Source organism: Dromaius novaehollandiae, chromosome 3 (genome assembly GCF_036370855.1).
Source record: "Dromaius novaehollandiae isolate bDroNov1 chromosome 3, bDroNov1.hap1, whole genome shotgun sequence".
Lineage (NCBI taxonomy): Eukaryota > Metazoa > Chordata > Aves > Casuariiformes > Dromaiidae > Dromaius > Dromaius novaehollandiae.
Window position 1 is genome coordinate 91,418,630 of NC_088100.1, and position 26,340 is coordinate 91,444,969.

At 36.4% G+C, this 26,340-nt stretch overlaps 1 protein-coding gene across 7 annotated transcripts in view; it reads right to left on the bottom strand.

Moving 5' to 3' along the window:
- Positions 1-26,340, bottom strand: part of STRN (striatin) — a 73,667-nt gene that overhangs the window by 34,339 nt on the left and 12,988 nt on the right. For all 7 annotated transcript variants that reach the window (XM_064509446.1, XM_026102587.2, XM_026102588.2 and 4 more), the window contains exons 2-6: positions 25,178-25,281; positions 17,233-17,306; positions 13,902-13,980; positions 12,402-12,566; positions 1,188-1,323 (exon numbers count right to left, since the gene is read on the bottom strand). In XM_064509446.1, the coding sequence (XP_064365516.1) occupies positions 1,188-1,323; positions 12,402-12,566; positions 13,902-13,980; positions 17,233-17,306; positions 25,178-25,281 (558 nt within the window). The remainder of the gene's footprint in view (positions 1-1,187; positions 1,324-12,401; positions 12,567-13,901; positions 13,981-17,232; positions 17,307-25,177; positions 25,282-26,340) is intronic.

Consider the following 26,340-nt stretch of genomic DNA (forward strand, 5'->3'; position numbering starts at 1 on the left):
GACCTAATAGCATACTTAATTTGCTTTTCCTCAATAGTCAAAACGGACTGGCTACCTTATGGTGATTTAACTAACACATGAAGTGATGCCGCTGAAATCGTCAGCAAAAATTTTACTTCTAGGAAAAAAAAAAAAAGTTACATTCACCACCGTATTTTGACTTGGAATCTTGATAAGGGTCAGTCCCACAAGAGTTCATTATATGGACAATATCCCATAGTTCATGAGGAAGAATGGCTGTTCCCTCTAAATACAGAGGGCCAATTTCAAGACCTGAAACAATACTACAAATTAAACTTAATTGCTTTGTCTGGCATATTGAATATACAGATACTTTTACAGAGAAGTCTCAGACACTAGTTCACAGTCCATTTATGGTGGGAACAAGTTTACAAAGATTCTCTTTAAAAACTCTAAAATTGATCTTCATTTCACTTCCATCATAACTCAGATACCAGCTTCAATTTTTAAAGATACATAAATCATTGAGTAAATATTAATTTTGAAAAGAGGAGAACAAAATCACATACAGATACTATGCACCTATTTTATTTTATCTGGTTATATGACCAATTTATATTGCAAATTATAAATCATGAGGGAGTTTTAGCTATTTGACTGAATAAACAAATAAAAAGTTGATTACTCATATGTTAGTAGTTTTCGTGTCATACTTTTCTTCCTTTCACAAGCTATTTAAAGAGAAACCTGGTATTTCAGTTCTGTACTCTTCAGGGAGAAACTCCTACAAGTCTTTTTAAATATTCAATTATATTTACATAAATATTCAAGAAATAATGCATTTTGACATGCAGCATTACAAGCAATACCCTCAAACTAAGCTGAAAATTGTAAAAAAGGACACCTGGTAACTTAAAAACTGAGTATGATGTATATCAAAAACACTAGGCAATATGGAACAGTAGAAGGACAATTAAAAATGTTTTTTAATCTGTCACTGCAAACATCTAAAATGCAATATAGATAAACAAGCTTAATTTGTATGCATAAACTCAGAAATGCATATATATCTGTTCTTATGCACACATGCTTGGACAGACCATCATAAAGATGCATTAAGGATTTGTGCCTGTACATACACAGTCATACGCTTTGCAAATAGGCATCTTATTAATCTCACACTTTTTCTGTTCTTCGCAACTTTTTCAATTATTTTTTCCACTCACTGTTGAGGTATCAATGATTGTTTTCTCTCTCCCTTCAATATCTTCTTCATCTTCTTCATCACTGAAGTCTGCAGCTGCATTTTCAAGAAACTTGAAGGTCTCTAGCAGAGAGGCAGAGTCAGTCAATTCTGGTTTCCTAAACAACAACAACAACCACCACCATGAGTCAAAAGAAATCAGAATGAAGCCACTTTGCTTTATAATGTCCAACAACACATGAGATTAAAATAAGCCTACAGGTAAAAATGGATTATGGTAACAAAGTTTGGGGGTTGGGGGGGAAAAAAAACAAAAAAACAAAAAACCCCACAAGCTACCTTATTACAACCAAAAATTTATCTTCATCCAGCTGCAATTCCCAGCACAGGCACTTCAATTTTTGATGCATTTTAAAGCACTATCCATCTGATATTTGCCCCAAAGCAGTATCAGTATTGTTATATCATCATTGAAAGCTGCAGCAGCAAGGACATCAGTTACAACTACTAGCTGGCCTCTCACATGTGTGTCAGGCTACAGCAAAAATTTGCTGCTGCTACCCGTGATGTTCCCCATCCTGCTGGGAAACATTGGACTCTAGACCTATCATCCATTAACTTTTGAGACATGTAAAATATAATGGAAATATATCATTAGTGACTAAATAAAGTTTAAGGAGATTTTAACATTAAACAAATAGGGCAAGGGAAGGAGGGTTGGGTAAAGTTATGATTGTCAGCACTGGCAGAAATTCAGGCAGTGCCTCAGGGACAGGAACCAGAAGGGCTGTCATATTAACAACTGAAGAGGAAGAATCCAAGAAGCAGGATTATAACTGTTATTAAAGAAAACATTGATGAATGTAGAATTAAAGCAATCCCCAAATCAACAACAGGTACTATGCTTTCTAGACATAAGACACACCTCTTCTCCACCAATCCCTCAAAGTTTTAATTGAGCTTTTACTGTAACAAGGACTTCAGGAAAACCTTATACATTCTTTATATTTACAACAGTAAAAAAAGACAACAGACTTTACAGTTAAGTTTTCTTACCTTCAACCAGCAGTCTGTTTTTCACAGTTCATCACTAAATGCACGTCATCTTGATTTTCACAACCACTGAAACCATAGAAGTCTCTCTCTTTTCAGAACTGTAGTTCTAACTTGCTTTGTACAGTCATCTCTATTTGGTAATTACCCGATGCCTTGCTACTGCTACGTTTCCCTTCAGCTATGACCCACTCTGGAAAGGTTTGCTCAGCTGGCGAGACCACGCAGTAACAGAAGGCCTTTTTAACTCCCTGCAGTGTAAACACCTGATTATCTGTCCCTTGCCCACTGATTCCAGTGTTCCTTCCTAACACTTTCCAAAGGCTTATTATGGGAAACATCCAAGGGCAAAAGCTGTGATGCACAATCAGGCGCGATATCCAGAACACTCCCCTTCTTTACAAAGTCTCTGCTCAGTTAGCACCATGCGTACAGGGCAACAGTGAACAGAAGCAGCTTCTTCTTAGCTCTAGTATGTCTGTATCTTTTTAAGACTATCTAGTCCTCCTACCCTTTCTTCATTCATCTATTCATGGAAAAAAGTATCTATGAGGATTTCATTTTCCATTTGAAATTCCAGATACACAGCAGTTCTGTGCCATCAGCATAATGTAACATGATGTGCTGTATCTTTTCTGAGATTTACTGAGATTCTTCCTTTCATTTTCCTATCTTACCTCAGATGAGAGTAATCTCAAACATACTTTCAATTCACCTTGCTTCTTACAGTATTTTATCCTTTCTGTTTCTATGACAAACCTGAAAAAACGCCATAACATTGTTCTCTTTTTCCTTAAGTAATCATTACATCGGCAGGCCGTAACACCTCATGAATCTGCAGCAATAATGTACATTTTCATAGAAATCCTACGGGATTGTTATTTTGCTGCTTCCAACAAAACTTGTAGTGTGCTTCACTTAACTAACTTCCTGATTTTTAACAGATTTTGTGTGTCCTGGTCAACTTTTAGTGGACTAAAATATCTTTCTGCAGTTGTATTTGTCTTCTCCTGTGTATTTTGCTGTTGTTTTTTTAGAAATCTGCCATTTAAGATCATCATGGTTGCTGATCCACTTTGGCAACTATCACACACTACAGTAAATAGCTATCTATGACTTAACACCAAATATAGAACAAAGTTTTAATTTACAGAACTTGTTGTTAAGAACCAAATATACTTCTACAGGTACCAAGTATTTGCAGCAACTCATACCCAGATTACTTAGTTTCTATACTCATTTGATTCTACATCAGGCTCTCTCACACTGAAGTTCAGAGTGAACACCAGCAAGAAAAGGTTGTATCTTCTTTAAGTAACTAGTCTGAATTCAACTAGTCTCAATTCATTCGTATTAGTTATCACATACTTCAGTGCACAGGATGTATACACTGAATTTTGTGCATCTCCTTTCATATGGGGGGAAGGTATCTTACACACTGGAAAACACTAAGCTAATCATATATTTCAAAACTCCTGCACAGAACAAAAATGTACAAAGTCAGCACAGTACCACAAAAGGTATTTGTGTTAAGGCGCAACTTCCAAGAAAGCTCAAAAGAACACAAAAACAGAAAGGAAGTGACAGAACATTTAGAATATTTAATGGTTCTACAGAGAAAAGAAGCTTCAAACTCATAGGTTGATTACCTATATCAGATCCTAATATATTTAACAGTCTAACAAAAGTAACTCATAATGCTCTATCTACGGTATTTTTCATCCTCTAGTGGTACATAACACATTTAGATATTACTGTCAAAGAAACACTTAAAAATACTGTAAAATATATCACAGAAAACGCCTAGACTTAATCTCTGTTATGTACTTTGACAGAGAGTTGAAGCCTGCCTGTTTTATTATTTTCCAGCTGTTTAGTTCACTTCTGTTACAGGGTCATTCACGACGTAGATAAAGAATGCAGAAGTGCCAAAAACATTCACAGATAAGGCAGTGTAATAAATTACTTTAAAAAACATTTTAGAAAAAAGATAACTGTTCCAGGGCTCCTGTACTTTAGCATACTAAGGGAAAAAAAACACTTTAAACAGGTTCAAAGAACCTGGGGGTTCAAGGCAGGAACTGGTGCAGGAACTGTTGTATTACAGGCACGAGTGGTGCAAGGCTACAGCAAGATGCCGGAACTGCCGCAAACACAGGGAGACTCACTGAACTGTCCTGAACCCAGATCTGTGTAGGGGAGAGCATCATTTTCAAAGTGCAAGAACTTTGGCAGTGCTTTTCTCTTCCTCCCCAGCCATCCTGTATATAGAAAAACCAGGGGGAGGAGGAGCCAGAAACTCCAGAAAGTGGGAGCAGCTGCAGAAGCTGCCAAAGCAGCCATCCCAGAACAGCCTAATTTGGGCTGGGCTTTGTTCACCCTGTGCTCATCAGCTATTTGTTCTGAATCTCTGTTCCACTGTTCCTCACTTTTACCTCCTTTAAAGCAATATAAACCTCCTGAAATCACATGAATATTTTTCTCCTCAGGAGCATGAGGTTGCCAGAATTTTCTGCAGCTATGACTGCTCTGAAAAATCACATTTTAACTTGTACTTCATAGGATGTTCAATTATTCAGTTTTGTCTTAACTCCTTGGCCCCCTTAGAATTAAAAATAATCATAATCTCTTCCCATGAAATCAAAGAAATATGATTTCTACATATTCTACATATACTATATAAAGCATTCATGGCCTTCTTACTGGCCCTCAGCAGCCCATGCAACCAACTCTTCATTTTCTGCCCTACAGTCATATGGCTCAAGACAAAGTATTTTGCATTAAATCCAGCTGGTCCTGACATCTAAATATTAGCAGCTTTACAAAACATGTAGTATCCAATTGGCTTTCAACATTTAATATTAGGAGCTTAACATAAATCCTGGTTTTGACTGCATTAAAAGTAGAAACTGTAATAAATTCACTTTTCCTGTAAGTTATGTGGCAACTAAGCCATCATATTGATGACACCTTTCCTGCCTCTAACACAATCAGGGCATTTTATATTGTAAAATCAGGTTTAACTCAGACTAAAGCCAGATTACGGACCAGTATTTTCTTCATAAACACCACATTCGATATTTCTATTGTTGTCTTTTCCGGTCCCCATGCTAACTCTCAGGAGAATTTCTGTGGTAACGTCCAGGGAAATATCCATAAACTCCTCCATGAACTGCCTCGGTCCTACCTGCTCTCCCAAAGGAAAGAGTACAGGGCTATTTTTTTTTCCATCCAAGAGAAACACAAGCTATCTTCAATAACAACAGATTTTATTGACAAATTCGAAAGCAAGGAGAAATACCACAATATAAAGTTAAATAGATACAGGCTCAACTTTGGTTGGGAAATGTTTCTGGGGGCCTGTATAGGAAAAGGACTGTTCTGACCCACCATTTGAAGAGCTATTCTAATGTACTCCAAAGATGCTGCATGACCCACGGGTTATAAATGTATGCTGCCATGCTGCCTTTCTCCAATTTTCAAATGTCTCTTTCTGTCTGTGGTCTGCTTCATACTTTAGACAGCAACACAAGTTATTCTTTCTTGAGCCATTTTTGCTGGCTCAGTTTCCTCCTACTATCAAACCATGTGTTAGTGCAAGGTCATAATTTTTATTAATTTCTCATAGGATTTCGTTATTTCATGTTTTAATACAGTTTTTTCTGTGTGGCTAATTGAGTTATCTCTTTCAAACTGTACAGCAAATACATGCATGCAAATTCAAATTGCTTCCTTTCTATGACAACTGCCTTTAAGGAACACTTTGAGAAATCTCAAATACTGTGTAAACTCTTTCATAATGCAGTATGGAAAATATCAGATTACCAATCTATAAACTGCTGGACACTTACAATCATCAAAACTTACACACAAGATAAACACTGGACAAGCTAGACAGTCTATCACAATCATTTTGAAACTTCTTATGAATTCACACCACACAATGCAAGAACCAGCACAACACATACTACGACTGGTAAACAACACTTACAAAATGGTTTGGATGTAAACTGCAATTGTTGAGGAATGCCACTTTAAAAGGAAAGGTCACTCATCTTGCCAAATCTAGTCAGATAACTATACTGTGCCAGATAAACTTTTTTTTTCTAAATAAAAATAAAAAAAATTCAGAAGAACTGAAGTAACTTTTAGAAGTTATTTCCTCATTTACCTCCCCTCTCTTTGCTTCTCCTTCTCCCATTGCACAGCTTCTCTGCGTCTTCCTCCCCACTCCTGAGCTATGAGTCTTACGTGACATTTCCAAGAAGCAGCTTTCAGCCCATTAAGCCATAGATCTGCGCCAATGAAGTGAAGAGCGCTGTCACTGGTACTACTTTCTTCACACAAATCTCCAATTTATCTAATCTTTTTTTCTGCTTCATTGCATCTGTTCAAAGTGTCTAGACCTGGCCAAAACCAGTTATCTTTGAAACACTGGCTAGGTCACTGCAAGAGAGCGGTAAGGACAAAAGGCAAAAAGGTGGAAAGACAGGAGTAAAGAAAATAAGGTAAATAGATTTCATTTTTTTTCCTTTTTTAATTCAATATTTTAGTCTCGCATGCTATTCTGGAAATCTTTCTCATGGCAGATGTTACCTCAGGTTATTAAAGTCAAAGATCTTTTTCCAATAAACCATTTTATAAGTGAGTAAACACACAACATTCATAAGCCTATACACATTCATCAGCCAGTATGCAGCAGTTTCATTAAATATGTCAGCGTTAATAGGATTTAGGGAAGCAAAAGAGTTATTCAAGGCCTTCTAGTGTAAAAAGATGTTCACTTGCTAAAGTCTTGACTGGAATGATTTATTTTTTATGAGAAAGAGAAGGTCTTCAAAATGTTTAATTTTAATCTCTGAAAACATCTTGGGATTTGCTCTCAAATGCTTTACTTGAGGTTTGTTGCTTTTCTGCTCAAGTAAAATATACGCCGTAGAAACAATATGCGGTTCCATGGCAGGGCAGGGAAGGCAAGAGAGAGACTGATACATCGATCAGGCTTAATTTTTCTTTAAAAAGTTTCTATTGGCTATTTAAAAAGACTTCTAATCATCAAAATCTTAGCAAGAACTCAGATAATTTATGTATATTGCTTTTATATACACACATGCACACGTTTATATACATAGATATGCTTGGTGTCCCCTTGTTCCTTTCCAGTTGTATTGCTTCATTAGATTTTCTTCTACTCATATCAAACAGTAGTCAAATACATACCCTCAGAAGATAAACTAAATTGACTGCTTAAGTTTCAGCCAAGAAGGTGAAGCAATGAGGTCATAGGTGAACTGAAGGTACTTAAATACTCTCTTTTCAAGGCTACAACTGATATTTAGAGGTGGCTTTCATTTGTGTTTAAATTTGCTGGGGAAAGGACCCATTCCTCTCACTGCAGGTGTTAAAAATTTCAACTGTTAATGTAAAGTTATTATTTTAGTATCCAGTTTTGAGTCCAATCATGCCAAGTGGTACTTATCTGTTGTAATGCAAGTGAGCTGATTTGAAGAAACTGAAAAGAGATCGCCTTTAAATTCCATGAAATAAGTGAAAACAGGGCTATATCTATGTCAGGTTATCAAAATAACGTTTCATTTATGGAATCAAAGTCTTCCAGGGTGCATTCGAAATCCACATGATGTCTTGAGTGCTAAAGTTTTCATGAGGATCTGTACATTAGCAAATAAACAGGCAGTGTAAGAATACAAATATTTGGCTACAGGTGTAGCGGTAAGTAACATACAAAGACTGAAGCTACTTTAGCTAATAGTAAGAAAAGAAACTGAGTTGGATTTAAAGGATTATCAGATAACAAGTAGTTGGTTCATCATTGTACCAAAGAAGAGACAACCAGAGGGGTCAAAAAAAAAAAGTGGCTAACGTAAACACAGCTCTCTAAGATATCCAACATTAAGCTGAGAGGAGATCAGACAGAGCACAGCAATTTTCCTAAGTAACTGCAGACTAATAGAATTAAAGTTACATTTTGTCTGCTGTATATAAAGATTATTGTCCTGAATATTTGCCCTGCAGTAGCACAGCCATATGCTTCTTGATGCTGAAGCAAACAGCAGCAACTTGACAATAACCACCCCAAACATTCTCACAAGCCTCTCCCAAAAAAAGGCTCTACTTATTGTCAATATAACAGCACCACATATCAGACCCCAGGTGCTGACATAAGTACACAAGCTCTGGTAAAGTAGACTTTTTCCATTGCAATTCATAAAAGAAAGCAGTGAATTGAGGAGAGAAGGAATATCCTCTCTACCTGCCAAGAAGTATACACTTCACACAGCCCTGGGATCAGAGGAAGAAAACCACAAAGGCATTTCAGGGAAGAAAAAAAAAAAAAAAAAGAAAAAAAGAGAGAGAGATTAAAAAAAAAAAAGTGTGTGTGGCTCTTTGTGAGAGCTCAGAGATAGATCAGTGATACCGCTGAGGCAGGCTGAGGCCGAGTAGCAGCAGCAGTCACTGCAGCTTGATGGGCTCGCACAGAAACTTTGCTAGACTCAGACAGTGCAAAGTATGTCAGCTCTTTGCATCTTCTACTGGGATTACTTTCAGTACAAATTGGTGTTTTGTTTTTCGCCACTTTAATTTCATTGAGAAGGTATTAGTTGATTACCAGTAAATGATATTCAAAGCAAAATGGAAAATCTGCTTCCCCTTTCTGTTGTCCCCTCTCAATCCCCAAAGAGGTAACCATATGGCAACATGAAACATCATTTTTTACTTTCTTCAGAATTTATTGAGCGAGCTTTCCAGTCATATAGTAGGCAGTTTAGCCAATCTGTTCTTTCTACAATTTACATTCCTATATGAAGAAATTTTTATGAACATCTAAGCCTAATGTGCCCTCTATTCTCCTTTTCCTGAAACTCATCATTGTATCCTTTTTTCCTTCTGTTCTTCATCGTGCTATTTTTTCCACTCAATGAGAGGTTATCTCCATCACATCAACTCATGTTCTGTCCAAACTCCTATTGATTTGTCTTTATTTGTTTCTCATCCACAAACTTGCTCTTTCTTCATTCCCTTTAGTCCACTTCTCACATTCTTCCTTCCACGTACATATTTTTTTAAAAAATCAGACTTCTGAAATCTATAGCCCTGTCTGGGTCTGTGGTATTACGTAGTTCTCTGAAGATCAAACAAATCAGCAGTGTTTTGTGTGCTGCATTTCCTCTCATTAACACAGATGTTCATTGTTAAACTAGACTCATTTCCATGCATTATATTTCGGTCTGAACTCTGTTCTTCAAAGACAATTAAAACATCCTCAGGTTGACCACTACTTCCATGCTAGCAGGTATTTGATATCAAGGTTTCCTTCATTAAATGTTCTGAACTACAAAATTCACCAAATTGCATTGGCTTCAGTAGTTAAAATGGTTCTGTGGTAGTAGGAAAGCTTTCTCACACAAAGAGTGTCACTGTGTTCACACAGCCATGCCCTGTGTCTTCCATCTGCATTTTACTTTGCAGCTGTCCCAATGCCCAGTGATCCTGGCAAACCCATACATGTTGTTAATCTTTTGGGAATTACACTAAAGTTTTGTTTTTCTTCCTGTTCTTCCGATCTCTCACCACTACTTTCCTCCTCTGTCACTACCAAATTAGGGACTTGTTCTTTACCCTCCTTCTGAACTTCTCAGCTTGCTGTGACCCCAATCCTCTTTGCCCTTTATGAATACACTAGGTATAACAAGAGGCTGCTACAGAACTGCTAACTTGTTCTCCCTCTGTGAGAAGTAAGCAGTCTAGAACTAGAGACGTTGCTTCACAGTGATCTTTCCTCTGCTTTAAGCTAGAATCAAGCTAGCTGGGCCACCTAAATTTTTCCCAGTTCTGCCAACAAGATGATAAAGCATATGCTAAAATGATGAGTTGAAGAAGTTTTGAACACTCAGCAAGAATTCCAACTGGGATCAGGAGTGACAAGCACATGCCTTAAACCTTAGACACCTATTCAATGCCGATACACTTCGGAAAGAAGCTGGCCTATATATCCTTAAGTAATGCTAATAATAGGTTAGACAAGGAATAGATAAGTATGAGCTGAGAACAGTATATCATCCACTTCCTGATTTCCAATCTGCCATAAAGCTACACTGTGAAATCTGAGGCAAGTGATAACGCAGTTGAGAGAAAGTAAATAATGCCATATACCATAGAAATAGTGAAGTATAAAATTTTACACCATCTACTAGCCCAAGATGAAATAGCTGCGAAATAACAGGCAGTCTCTGCTAGGAAGAAAGCCATGGAATGCCTCTTGCACTGAAAATTCAAAAACATGATCTCAATGTGTCTAAAATATCCAGAAGAATCATAACATTGAAAGCTAGTCAGAGATTCATCTTTTCCAGGGAATTTTTCTTTTTAATAAAAATCCCAACTTTTTCCTTTCAGTGAGAGATATCTCAGCTGATACTCATAAACTCAAAATAGCCCATGAAGACTGACATGACTATGTTGAACAAGATCACTTGAAAATTCTTTCACTGTAAAAGCCTGGAGTCATGTCTCACACATATCATGTATCAAAATGTTCCCCTTCACTTTCTAATACAGTCTGCCACCCTATGCATTACCAGTAAGATGAAAACAAAGTTTCCCAAAGTGTGCATGCTTTAATAGCCTTGTAGCTGACAATCTTGCAGAGCAACCATGGAAGGAAAACTGATTCTTCTGCATCAGTGAATACCCTCAGCCATAGAATAGACTACAAATGTTAAACCTAAAACCATATCTAGTCAGAAAGGAAGTACATGGGGAGAAATGCATGCGTAGTCAAAACTGCTATCTCAATTCCATTGTCCAATCATTTCATCCATCACATAACTTCCTTACAAATCTCCACCTTTTTCAAACCAAAGTAAACACATTCCAATAAAATTTCAATTTTCAAGCATAAGGAAAAGAACGGGAGCTTTATTTTGCCACTTCCCCTTAGAAGATAGCATTTCTTCACCAGAAATAGAACTAAAATTGTTATTGTAATCTATCAAGCACGTCTTCAAAACCAAAGCTCTCGCACATAAAGGACATGGCTTGTCAACTACGTAGCAGCACAGTATGTTTTAATAGCTTGGAGGTTTTCTCATACGTTCAAATTTTCCACCTCACAGCATTAAATTTAATTACATAACAATGAACTTGTGCCCTTATAAAACATATTGGCCTGCAGTCACTGTAACTATCTGCCAGGTATAATGAAATTTTACAAATCCTTTTGAAAAGACAGACTGTACTGTATAACAGTATTATACCTTAGAATAAAAGGGTCTTGAGTTTTGCCATGTTAGTATAGAAAAGAAAAAAAAGGAGGGAGAATCTTCAAAGAAAAACAGTGCTGACTGCATGTTGCTGACAGCACAAACTATTAGGAACAGAAACCCCCCATACTGTTCGGGCAAAAACTTCTGCATCATTTTTCAAGTTTTATAACTACAGTATCTTAAACAAGAACAAACAGATTGTCTTCCTGAGGCCTCTACAGTAAGCTGCAGATTTAAATATTTCTCTTTTTTTTTGGCGTGGAAAAGAGAAGAAAACGGAAAAGAAAAAAGTCTTTTATATTTTCAACATTATTTAAAACCAAATGTAAGCACAACAAGCTTTTACTCTCTTTCACTAGCTTTTAGTAGTACTCGAAATATTAAAAAAGACAGATGAATATCTTACATTTCAGCCAGATTTGCATATGTATATCCATTAGTGGAAAACTGAGAACTTTCAGCTATTAGAATTTAAAAAGTGAATGTTTTTCAGATCCTATCAAAAAAATCCTCTACCTGATGCACATTATCATGTCAAAAGTCAGTATACACTAGAATTGCAAAGCCTGTAATCTACACAGTAAGGTTTCCAGCAATCCAAATGAAAAGCTGTGGTTGTTGAAACAACACTGATCTCTAATCATTTAGCAGCCATACCTCAAAGAGGCTTGACTTCCCTTTGTGACACCATCCAAATGAAAAAAAAATGTTGCTTTTGATCTGTGAATCTTAGAGAGGTGCTGCATCAAAATGTAATACCCAATGTAATAAAATTAGGCAAAAATCCTCTAATCTCTAATTAGCAAAAAGTCTTGAAATCTTCTCAGTAAACAAAAATTAGTCCTACACTATTAATTGCAATTATGCACAAAGATAACACTGTCATCTCTGACGCTTACCCAATCATGGCGTTTTCTTTAATCTGGCCCTCTGTGCCATTTACCATTGGCTCTTGATTTCTGTTTTCCTTCTCTGAAGCATCACTTGAGAGGCCCAACAAAGCTCGTACCCGTTTTGACTTCACATCCAATATCGTGTCAGTGTAGCCCACTTCTTGTAGGTACCTGCGGGAACAGAAATCATGGTAATCTTCCACGCATATCTCAGTTGTTTATTCAAATCCATAAATAAAAACTTCTCTCTAAACTCATCTTCAGTTCCTTAGCTTGGCAAAGTATGGTGCTGTGCGAATGAAACATGCTAATAAATCATCCTGCACCAGCTGCAGAGGGTTCGTCTCTTGCAGTACCAGCCTCTACAGTCTCTGAGGGGAAGGAAAAAAAAAAAAAAAAAAAATCAAAGAGCCTAGCAGTCAGAGGTTATACAATACGTTATTCATTCATTTACTAAAATGGATGGAAAAGGACTTTCAATTAAAACATATACCAGCTTACAAAAATCACTACAGTTGCATATGCAACATAGCCCTTTTATTCTTCAACATGTGGAAACTAAACATAAAGCAAAAAAAAAAAAAAAAAAAGTGTAAAAGTGTCAGATATGTTCCTTAGAAAACCATTATTTAAAGCCTGGAAAACTGAGTGAATAAAAACAAGTTCTGTATCTGTAACTACAACAGGAAAAAAAAATGTTATTTATAACACACACAGCTTGATATAAATTTAATCTTGCCATTTTCTTACTTGGCAGAATATTCATTTGTCTTTTTGCTACCTGATTGGCAGACAACAGAATCTGACTATCAGCCTAGGAAATAAGGCATATGCATGGAAAGACTGACTTACAGAGTAGAAGGTGCAATATTGATACTGCCTTACTAAGAGATCTCTTTAATTTAAACTGAGGGCTGTACCTGAGCAAAAGCACACAAGAACGTGACCAAGTTCATGAAGGTGAATAATTCATTATGGCCACAGTTCAAAAACTGATTTAGTCCAACAGACATTTGCTTCAATGACAAAAACTGTGAATTAGAAAACAAAAGATCCTTCTAGTCTAACTTTCTGGATATCAGTGTTTTGGGCGCCTAGAGCAAGCAAAAATAGAAAAGTTATCCCTCCCTATCCCTACTTATTTTTATTCTAAATAGTTCTAAACAGAATTACTTGTGCATTTTGTTTTGGTTTTAATTACAAAAAGAATGTGAAAAAAGTCTCATCACCCAATTATTCTCCTAAGCAGATTGTTTTATTGTACTCAGTGAATGGAAAGCAAGCAAGATTAGGTGTTTTTCATTTGACAAGATTTCTCTTTTGAAGTTCTGAAACATTAAAACTTTTTTAAAAAATAGGAAAAGTTGGGCAGAAGCTGAATGAACTCCATCACACTAACTTTTCTTGAAAGAAAATCTAATAGAAAACTCAAATACCACCATCACATTTCATTGCCAGATTTCTTTCCCTTTCATTCTTTATTCAAGTCTTTTTTTCTGTACTTACTGTCTTAGCAGCTGTCGTCCTTGTTTCCATATTAGCTGACTGTTTGGTTGTGGCTGAATCTCTGTTTCATTCCCTTCATCTGGAAAAGATTATTTCATTATAAACATTTTCTTCCTTGCCCTATTTTTAAGGAAGATGCCCATCCAAAAAAAAAAAAAAAAGTGGCTTGCCTTAAAATGATTAGGAATGGTTTAATAATAAAATAAAAATTCAACGTGTCAAAAATCAATCAAGAAATAAAAAAACCAAACAGTATATAATTATAGTACTACCTATATGTAACAAAGATTGGCTGGTACATCCTACTGTATGAGAGCAAGTTCTGTAAGTCACCAGGTCTTCCTTTCTATCTCACATCCAAGGCAGAAATCCCCAACTTATCTTTTTTCTTTAAGGCAATACAATCATATGAACAACCTGAAGTTCTGTATTTGTGTTAACCTTTCAGTATGATTGCTGCTCATAAAACTCAAGTTTGAATACAAACATCTTTAACTGTTAACAACATCCGCTGCAACTGCTACATGATATCTATTTACAAGCTGTATTATCCAACCAATTTTCCTTAGTATTTGACCATATAACATGTACCTGTTAGACCTACTTGCATTGACTTTAAGTTTATCCATATTTGTATTATGTTTGTTGAAGAAAGAAAAAAAATACAGCAGATTTTGTTTGTTTGCTTTTTTAGCCTGATAAGCTGCTGAACAAATTTTCACCGCATTTTCCACAACCACAAATCTGGATCCAAATAACACTGTTCTGTGAAAATACACACAAAAAAATTCATGTGGATGTTCTGGGGAAAAAAAAAACAAAAAACAACTGAAGGCTAGCTACCAACAGCTACAGATATATGCCATACATAGTTTCATACTACAGGATGGTTTTGGTTGGTTTGTTTGTTTTCCCAAGAGAGAGGCTTACAAATATAAGCATGTGCTTCCCAAAATAAAAGATCTTGGTTTATTATCTAGAAAAGGCTCTACAAAACTTGAAATCCTTGCAGTTCAAACATGAAAGGAGGAACAGAGTCTTTTCACATAAACAAAAATTAAGAACTAGAAAAACCTGTGGTGTAATCCTATGAATAACCTGATATGTGATAAAGGAAAGCTACTCTGCCTTACTGAGAAGCGGTTTTCCTTCAGAGATTTGAATTAAAAAAAGAAAAAAGAAGAAGCTGTCAAAGATTAATCAAAATTCATATGGAAATTTTATATGCAATTTTGTAAGTGAACCATATGCATTTTATCCATCTCAAATTCACAAATCCATTCATTAGCAACTGTGGGAAATAATCAATTGTACAGTGATCTTTTGAACACAACTGAGCACAGCTGGACCCAGCACACAACTGTCAGAGTTCACTCTATGTAAGAACTAAACCAAGACTGAGACAAATCTGATCTAAAATTCCTTTTGAAAGTGAAAACCTTTCTTCTGAAGACACTGTTAAGGTTGAAAACATCTACAAGTAAGAATTCTCTTCTGCTTAGTCGCTGCAAAACTGATGACAGCTCATGATAACAGCAGTTTACAGATGAGAATAAAGGGACTTGCATTAAGAGCATTTAATGGCAGATGATCTCATGAAAGAGAGAAAAATGACATCCTTTAAATCAGGAGATAAAACTTTTCCTTCAGAACTGTATTACTAGGCTCCCTGAGAGATCATAGAGAAGACCAACAACAAGGACTCCCTTGGAAGTCTTGCTAGACACATTTCAACATTTTTTCCCGGCTGGGTAAGGGGAGGTGGGGGAAAAGGACAAGTATCTACTGAGGACAACTCCAAAGGAGCGTAACAACAGTTTCCCTCTTAAGACTGCATATTTAATCGTTGTAGATTTGATATGGAGCAAAAATGTACATTTCTGACAGCTACATATAGAATAGAATGGGATAGATCAGCATGATGTATTTTTAACAAAGCTAATTTCACTAATGTTCTCTTTGCAGAAGTAGTGCATTGGCACCAGCTCTGCCGGGCTTGCCAGGCCTTGCATTATGCTTTCTCAGCTGAAACCTTGAGCAACATGCTATAGCTGCAGCCTGAGAAAATACAAAAACAAGGAACATGATCTTGGCATGATCAGGACAAAGTTTATTTGTGGTCTAGATACAGGTGGGGTCTGCCACTTGAGTAACACCAGATTAAGCTATTTCTTCAATTCAGGAAATGACTTTGATATGAATAGGAAATAAAATTCCTCAAAACTTCATTACATCTTGGACAGGAAAAGCCTGGTGTAAAATTTCATCAGTTGGCTTTTTTTTTTTGTACCACATTCTGAATCCAATGAGATAAAGAGTTAACTATGACAGCAAACCTGGCCATCACTTTCACAAACCAAATGACAAGAGTTAAGGTCTGCAGACTGTCTATATTCTTCCTTTATGCATTGGTGGTTCTGGCTTTGTTCCTGTAGTAGAAGTATCAGGGGACTGAGATAAAAAAAATAAATAAATAAAAATCACCTGTTTCTCCTCCTTCTCAAGGGCTTGACCCATACCCATATTCTCATACTCTCCTCCCCCTCCCCCCCCCTTTTTTTTTAAATGGAGTAAGACACAGGAGGTAGAGGGAGGGAAGAAAAGAAGTAATTTCACTTCCTAATACCTCCTGTTCAGGGCTTAAAATCTATTTTTCTGAAGCAGGAGATACAATCTCTGGACGAACAAGTTTGCTTTCCAGAAACTGAGGTTAAAAGTTGCCCTGTCACAGCACATCACTGAAGTTTGTTGCATGCATTTCCAATGGTCAATGTAACTTTATAAATAAATTCCCTAATCTCAGATTCTCACTTATTTCTAATTTTGTATTCTCATTAATTTCTTTTCCTGGAATCCAGTTGAGGTAATTAAACAATCATATAGGATATACTGCATGTCCTCTGCTGTTAACTTTTTCATCTGAAGAATTATTCATAAATAAAAGAATTCTTATAGCTATAAATCCAGCACCTCCCTGTTCCAAAATACGCATTCACATGACTTAGGAAGAGAAAGATCATTCTCTCTAGGAGCAGCAAGAGTTTCTTTTTCTTTTTTTAACTAAACTTATTTGATTTATTAAGAGACTTTAAGAGCATTATATATATATATCTTTTTTGATTTTAGAAATTTTTAATATTCATTCTACCATTAATGATCTTTAGAGGTATAACAAACTGCACTGTTAATATTTGCGTTTTATAACAGTAAAATATGACCTTCATCCACTATTTCCATTAAGTGGATTATTTTATCAACACTATCATTTCAGCTTACAAACCGTAGTTAAGCTTTTACATCAGCAATGATCTCATTTTCAATAAACTCTTACCAGAATCATAGTTTGGTGGCTTCATATCTCCCTGATTCAGTTCTGTGCCATATTTTAATTTGTGATATTTAGCCCTGAAAGAAAATAAAGGAAAAAAAGAAAAATAAAAACAAGGGAATCTATTAGCACATTTAAAGGATATCTCTAGACCATAAATGTCATCTGTCCTCACTAAACAAAAACCCTCCTTCCTTCTAGGCTAGGACTAAACAAAACAAGACAACAAATTAAAAAAAATGAAGTAATTTCATCAGAACTTGAGATACGAGCTTCTTTGCCTAATTATTTTTTCCAAAGGTTGGCAAGTATTTGCCAAGTGAATAATGATAAAGCACACAGAACACTAGATACTAGATTTTACAGAATGTTTTTGGTACAGAAAAGGTTCCTTCCCCATGGACATGTGCTGCTCCTTGTTTCTCTCATTTCCTTCACTATCACTCGACTATTAAATGCCTTTGCTTTGTTCTTCAAAATGCTATGCTTTCCAACAAAAGCAAGCTCTCAGTAAGAACAGTTCTAAATTAGATTCTAGCAGCCACAGAGGTCCATCTATAAGTTTCTCAAAGCTGCTAAATTGCTGCCTGAGTTTGAAAATGCAGATTTTTCTTGCAAAAATATTTAGCCTACAGAAGTAATATTGTAATAAACCCCACAGATCATGCTATATGATGACACCAAGGGTAGCTACAAAGAAGAGAAAGGCCTTTTGATGTGAAAAGCTTCATCCTGCAGAGTCAGTGCCTACAGACTTTGAGGCACACAAAATAATGCCACAGTAGTATATCATTATAAATGCACATGTAAGTTATTAAAAAAGATTCATCACAATAAATGGAAGTCTTTAACGCAACAACAGAGAGAAAACCTGAGGCAAAGAGAGCCTTGTGCAGTTTCTCTGTTGCTTCCTTCTCTCACACTCACAATAACTTCTGATCGTATGATTAATTTCAGCCAAATATGAAAGCTTAGAAGACTCAAAAATGACTTCCGTAGAAATTCGTAACTGTGTAGAAAAGTGGTATTCATACGAATCCCTACCTTGAACAGAAGACAAGGAAGAAAAGAATCAGGGAATACTTTACATTCCACTACATTCAGCTTGGCAGTAGCGGAACAGCCAGCTAGCACGCATACCCCCCTGCAGCTCCAATGCACATGTACTGAGCCGGCGGGAAAGAGAAGGCGAGACAGGCAACAAAAGACAAAAAGAAAAAAGAAACCCCCACATACCCCAATGGGAGAACAGACTTCAGTAGTTCCACTGTTCATAAGGGAACTCTTCTGCTTTAAATTTGTTGGGTTTTTTCTTTTTTTTTTTTTTTTTAAAGTTACTTGGTTTGACACTTCACAATTGCATGAGGCAAGAAGTCCCACTAAACCAGAGCAGCTATATCAAGAGTGAGTGCAGATAATGCTGTCCAGTTACCTGCGTCTCCTGATTGCTTCTGGGATACCTTCATGACATTATCGTTCTGTTTTGTTTTGCCTTTTTCTATTTCATCAAGAAAGCTCATTACTTCTAATGAAATGGTGCTGAGGGAAGTGATGTTTGGTAGTTTTTCTGCCTCAGTACTGACAGTGCCAGTTTCCTACGAATCCAGCCACATTTCCACTATAATAAACATTCCATCCACTATAATAAACATTCCATTAAATTTTGGATAAGAAGAGTAAGCACGGACTGAACAAAAGCCTCTTAGCTGCAGCCACAGAGAGACACACAGGAACTGACTTCCTCCTCAAGAGTCAGAGCACTAAGCTCCAACTTGGCTGAGCAGCAACCAGGGAGGAAAGGAAAAAGGACGTGGTCAAAAGGTATTACTAGTGACAAGTGAAGGAAAAAAAAATTTTTGGTTAGTATATGTAGGGGCAGACAGCGAGGGATTGGACAAGATAGAGTTAAGGAGCCGAAAGCCTTGGGAGGAATAAATAGCAGTATGTAGATAAGGTAGTAGCCGCACAGGATGAGAAGGAGTGATGATGGGAACATGACCTTCGAGAAAGTACCGATCCGGACTAGAGCTTATATAAAGGGCTTGCTTGCTTGCTTGAATAAAGTTGATTCTGATCCAGCACATCGGAGTCCGTGAATCGGACCACCACAGGTATAGAAAAGAACAACCAAGAAGAGAACAAAGTTAAAGCTGGACACCCAATTTAAATATTTAACTTTCATCTTTCAATTATCTGTTTGCTACACCTCACAAGCAGAGAGCTGTTACCCTGCAGGCACTTGCTTTTTACAACTCCATTTCATTATTCTCTAATTATACTGCCGTTGCACACACTTTTTTCCCCCCACCATCATTAATGAAAAGGACAAGAACTAACACATCCCCAGTCTGTCACTAACCTAACTCACCAACTCTAAACACTACATTTTGTCAAATACTTACACGTCTTTATGAAGTTACCAATTCAAGTGACACTAATATTTAATCTATTTTAACTTCATCTTGCAAAAATGAGCAAATATGAACACTTTACTCAAACCCAAATTAGTGACCTATACTGTGCTGTACTCCTTTCCTCCAGGTAAATTCAGACAGCAACTACCTTTGTGGCATGAAGCATTTACTTTGAGCTCATGGTTCTTATATGAAATCACATTATCTTCTATTCATTCACCAATTTTCTTATCAAAGTTTGATTAATAATTTTCAGTCTAAAATCCAAATGAAAACATTTGGTAGATTAACTGAAAGAGTCATTCCTTATACCTTTCCTATTCTTCAAATCTCTCCTATTTTCCAAAATTTATCTTAAGTTATAAACTTGCAGAATTACCTTTCCCCCCCCCCCCATTTCTCAGTATGTTTATTCAAATCTATTAAATTTGCCTATGGTCCTTTTTAAAGTTCTTAGGGAATGTCCCCTTTAAATCAAGGGTAATATTTCGTGTCTGTCTTTGTATTGGTATTTTCCCCCTCAGCTACAGGCATTATAAAATCAATTCAGCAAAGTGAGATTATTCATTCCATCCACATCCTAATTTAACAGTAGTGCAGTTTTTTTGAACTGGTTCCTCCTCCTAATGGAACAGTTTTTAAAGCCTTTGTTATTCTTCCTTACTTCAAAAGGATAACCTAGATTATGTAGTCTTGCATGTCACAGGCCCTTAAATTTATTTCACGACTAAGGTCATCTAAGGTTTCATCCTTTAGAAGATTTAACTTTGTGTGTCACAGACAGAGGCCCGTAGAAATAGAGACCCAACTAAAGCATAATGTCCTTTCAAAGGCACACAACTGAATAACTGACAATCTCAAAAAGCAATCCCTATTTTTAACATTAGAAGGAAGTTAAAAAATAAAAACCCAAAGACCTTTGCCTGCAGAATGTGACAGAAAATCCAATGCCAAACTCAAACCTGAGAATTCATTAGTATGAATTCAAGTATCTGAGCAAGATACCAGCTAGATGTGAAACAGGATCATGAGTACCATGTCAGAGTACCTGACCTGGTGAACCCATCTCCAGCTGTGGTCATCTTCTGAAGTTTAGAAGAAAATGAAAAAATTCATATACTTAGCTAACAGTGCATGAGGGAAACAAATTTCTGCACTCCTGCAGGAAACAAGTATGAGATTTAATTTTAGGAACTTTCTTATGGCAGAGTTAGAAATGTCACACGTATGAAAGACAATCCTCTTCTTTCTAAATATACTAAGGAAAGAGATGAACAGAAGGATTCAGACTCTAAGTCCAGAAAGGAGTCTTGATAATTCAGTTTCACATATTGCAATCAAAGGCTAGGAAATTTCTCACAGAAGAAATTTATATATACTTGCTTAATATATCTTATTCCCTTAGCATTTTTTCAAGAACTTGAATTTGTTATATTTTGTTCTTTTGTTCATATTTATCTATTTTTACACCAATGAAATCTCTTCCCCACCTATCATGCTTAATTTCTCAATTTTCTCAGAAATCTTACATTCCAAGTATGAACAGCTTGAATTTGACCCTCTACAATTCACATTGAACTCTAGTTCACACATCGTAGCTATGAGATAGTATAGTTGTGCTTTGTTATGATATGAAACTTTTTTTTTTCTGTAAATCAGTATTCAGAAAAATCAAAAGTTCCTCCAGTCTTTTTTTATCATCCAGTCAAAAACAAAGATGATGGGTTTGGCTTTTTCTTTGGCAGGAGGGAGAAGAGAGGAGGACAAGGAGGGAGAAAAGTCACAATAACACCCTTCATTATCTGAAACTTGTTCAATCTTGATGATTTAACTTCAGTTTCTGAAAATGAAATCTGAATTATCGACTGCATACAGAGAATGAAAAATTACTTGAAAGTAACTAGCTTGAGGATACACAGTTTTACAGGAGTAATTTACCACCTGCAAATTGGCTTTGTGAGTTATTTGGAAGAAATCTATTTTTGGACTGTCAAACAGTGTTACCAGGTAGATGTAGTTACTAAGATGAAGATAAATATTACAACTGCTCTGGCTGTTGCACTTCATTACATAACATATCTTTTTTTATTATTTTCTTTAAACCATGTGTCTGCTATGCAAACAGTGCATAAAGACTTCAATATGGCTGCTACAAGACTTGAAAAGCTGCCGAAAAAAATGCTAAGGGCTTTCGTCCTTATAAATTTCCTACAATTGAGAGCAATGAAGCTCTTCTGCATATTTTGCATAGAAACAAATTTGATTCCAATCAAGAAAGGCCACTATTTCTTGGAAATATCTGTCACCAGACCTGAAGCATCTGATCCAGCTGTACTGAGGGAGCCTGCCAAAACATCCATAGAAGATCTAGGAGTCATCGCCAAACCAAGAGACGTAAACAAGACAGACTGCCAGGAACAGCACTGTGAGATATTCTGCACAGGGGAGAAGGCGCCAGCCTCACTCTGATCAGACACACCAGCACAGAAAACAACATAAAATTAAATCAAGTGTTTCTAGAGACATGGCTCAAGAGTCAAGTTCTTAGGTTAAAATATGTTAAGACAGGAAATGAGCTAGACTAGACTACTAAATTAGCCATGTACTTGAGAGAAGGAGTACTATATTTCAGTTAGCTTCTGAAAATCCAGAGGAAACAATGCAACTTATTGGTGATGAAGTAACTATCAATAAAATAATAAAAAGTAACCCTGAAGTATGAACAACAGACTTACACTGCGATCTACTGGATGTTAACAAAACTACATCAAAACTGCTGTTGAACAAACAATAGTGCTTAATAATTAGCTACCTCCAAGTTCTTTTCTACTTAGCGTATTAGGACTCTTCAGCTGAAATAACTGGGTTTCCAGACACAAACAATGAAAAGGTAATCTTACGATGACGGACCTAATGACTGAACATTACAGTCAACTAAATTTGTCAGGAAAAACCAACAAGATGATTCCTAAGTAACCCTCATTTTCTACCTCTCCCACTATAAAATTACATAAGTGCCATGAAATAGAGAACAATGACTGCTTGCAAAGTTTATTGTTTATAAGTATTGAAAAAAAGAAGTGCTAAACACCCACCACACAGAACAGTAGCTCAGAAAAGCATGTGTTTGAGAAAAACAATGTCGCTAATTTCTTGCTCTTGGTTTCCTGAGGGTGCTGCCAACACACACTCCTGTGGGTCACAATTGTATATTCTGTCCCACTACTAATCACCTATTTCTTTCATCTAGCTAAGAAAGATTTGGGGCACCGCGAGGGCAGGGCAGAACTGAAAGAATGCAGGAATGCTTCCTTGCCCCCTCCCACAAGCACCACCCTTTGCAAACCAACCAGAAATGTTTTTCTCCTACCTTGTAGGACCTCATTTTTCAACTCTGAGATGCCCAGTGGGAACACTCAGCATCCAAACTGACTACTAGCTGACCAGGCCAATGGCTGATTAAGGAAAATGTTGGGAAAGAGAGCAGTGCTTCCAAGCTCAGTATCTTGCCATGCCTTTAAGTATCAAGCAAGAACACTTACTGGGAGACGTTCCCAGCAGAAATACAAGACTGTTTCTCCAGTAACTGGCAAACAGAACTCTTGTTTAAAGCCACAAACCGTTATAAATAGCTGTCTTCAGCACACACCATTCACAAGCATTAGATTTACTTTAAAAAAGGATTACACGCCCATACAGGAACTGTCAAACTACATCAGACCAGCTGACTGTGTAGTTTTGCAACCCGAGTAACTGAGGCTAACACCAGATATTGCAGAAAAAAAGTACAAGAAAAATAAAAGATACATATGTAAAAACTGCCAATAAGAAATCACAGGGGGGTTTTCCTTAATCCTGACAGTGACTGCATGCTGAAGCATTAGGATATCAATGCCTAATTTACTGTGGATCTTACTAAATGCAACTGATGGACATTTTTATTATTGATATCGAAATGGGTTTTCTGCTTTTTTTTTTTTTTAATCTTACAAAGCTCTTGGCTTCTCTAATAGTGCAAGGAGACGTTTTTATGTACTCTGATAATTTTGCATAAATTACTTCCTAATTTAACAAGATTATGACTTTGAAATATTAGAGATTTCACTAAGAAACCAGGAAGAGCTCCCTTATTTTTGAAATACAAGAAGAGAATTCTTACTGTATTTGTACTCCTTCGAGCATATTTTTCCTTGCACAAGAATGTGCTCCACTGCCCCTCTAATCTAATGACTCTAATCTTTATAGTCACTCCACAAATGTAAATCTTTCCATGGCTAGAAACTGCCATCTCCATTATGCATACATTCTGTATTTCTCGATGCTATTTGATATAAAATCAGTGCCATAACAATGCCTGGGCAAGAAGGGTATCTACCTTTGGTGTTCATCTGACAACCCCCTGAAAGGAAAGCAAGTATGCTGGAGCCCTGAGGCTACCACCATCCAGAAAAACAGGTGCAGCTCCACGCTAGCCGGCTGAAGTGGTAGCTACCAGAAAGAGCCAACTTGGATGGGGTAAGGCATGTCTCAGGTGCCAAAGTGACCAATATAAGATGGCTGAACCTAAATACAATACAATACAGTGATGTGATATAGGACTGTTAGAGTCCCTTTTTAATTCTCTAGCAGCAATATCCTATTCTTCATTACTGTGTATTTCCCATGTTATTTCTAGTAATACAAAATATTTAAAACACTTTAAATTTAATTATTATTTTATCTAAAAGAAGTAGGAATTATCTCATGGTAAAAATGATACGTAAGTAATGGCTGCTCCGCAATAGTTCTGTGAATATATTCTTTAGTTAAGCATTTTTAGAAGACATTTTACAAGAAACCCAGCCCTAAAATAGATCAGGTGAACAGAAAGGCTTTTGGAAACATTGTATATTGGGGGGGGGGGGGGGGAAGGTTTCTGGCTTAAAGATGAGAATAATAAGAGCGTTTGCATAAGACTAAAACAGTAAAGTAGTAGGCTGGAAACTTCTGCTGAAATTCCTATGAACAAAGGAACAGACATTCCAATAACTGATAAAACATAACTCATTCCTCATGCAGGTAGCCTCCAGAAGATACTCCTGTACAGTCTATCATATAGAATAGGGTAAAAACTTAGCAAGAATAAAAAATAGTAATTACTATATTTAAGACAGTGTCAGCTATTAGAAATTTCAGTTATTAGATATCATTAAACAAAGCTAGCACTTCAAACAAAGAGAGAATACATGGTAAAACTAAGGTATAAACTATACAGTTAGGTGGAATCACCTAACTGAAAGAAAGTATTCATCACTGCTAAATAGTATTTTTTTGCACATTTTTTGGAAACCATATTATGTTAGCTCTTGTTTCATCAGAATATGGAACATTCAGACAACTAGCTTTATTTAGTATAACAATTTCCTTCTGAATAGTTGTCAATTTGAGATCTAAATGTATACAGAAGAAATATTTCTCGTTTTTATTAAATATAAAGGCAAAAGTATCCATCTTCAGAATTTCTGCATAGTGTCCTCATTACTAAAGCAGCATACCTTTCTTGTTTAAGTGCATATTCTAGCATTTTGATTCTCCGCACTAGATCCTTCTTCAGATTTTCTTGTCCCTTCCTTTCGCCCTGAAGGAAGGCAATCTGGGCCTGCAAAAGACAGTATTCAACTTAGAAAAACTCGGAAGGTAACAAACTGTTTCCTCAAAACCACTCCACATAGCTCATAAGCGTTATTTTTTTTTCCTGTTATTTTTGTATTGATTTACAAAGTCCAGAAGCAATTGACTTAATGTGTTTCATAAACATTAAACGCTTAAACTGCATGCTCATCACATATCCAAAAATAATACAAAGATAAAGAAATGCAGTAATTTGAGTTGGACAGGGTTTATTTATTCTCTGAACGTTCAATCAAGGATAAGGAATAGATATAATAAGCATACAAAAAAACTTCAGCAGACAAAAGCATTTACCAACAATACGGAGGGAGAAGAGGGTAAGGTAGTTCTGCTTATCAACTGAAGTAGTGTATCATTAGCATATTGTTCTATAGATAAATTAGATACATGATACCAATCAAAGGACTGAAGTGCAGCAAGCTGAACTAAAAATAATAAAAAAAGTCTGTAACAGAGTGCCAAGCATTCATTGTAATACTTACTGAAACTGGTTAAAGAAAGCTCTCCAGAAATAGTGAGAGAAAAAGGGAAAGGTATTTTGGTCAGGGGAAAGAGGCAAGAAATGGCATGGAGGTAAAGAAAAGCCCAGTGGAGGAGAGACACCTAACCTTTCTTGACTTTCAGCTGATAATAAGTACTTAGTTGCCTTTGAAAAATCTCCTTTAAATAGAAAATAATGATACATGCAAGATACTCATTCTTACTCAAAGGCAGAACTACCTGCCTTTATACCTGATGCTTAAATCAAGTCAGTTAGAAAAACGTGGATCCTTGTGCTTTCACAACTCATGAAATCCACGTTAGACACAGACATTGTACTTCAGACAAAAATACCTATGGGCTGTCACCACTTCACATCTCAGCCTCACCGGTACTGCAAGCTGCCTGCCATTTTCAGTATCAGCAGCTTTCTGTCACCTTTGTAGATAAGTCTCTAAAAGTATCTACCCTATTTCTTGAGAAGCATCAGCAGGATAAAATACTGCTGATCTACAACATCAGCTGTTGAATGTGAAGACCAGTAAAC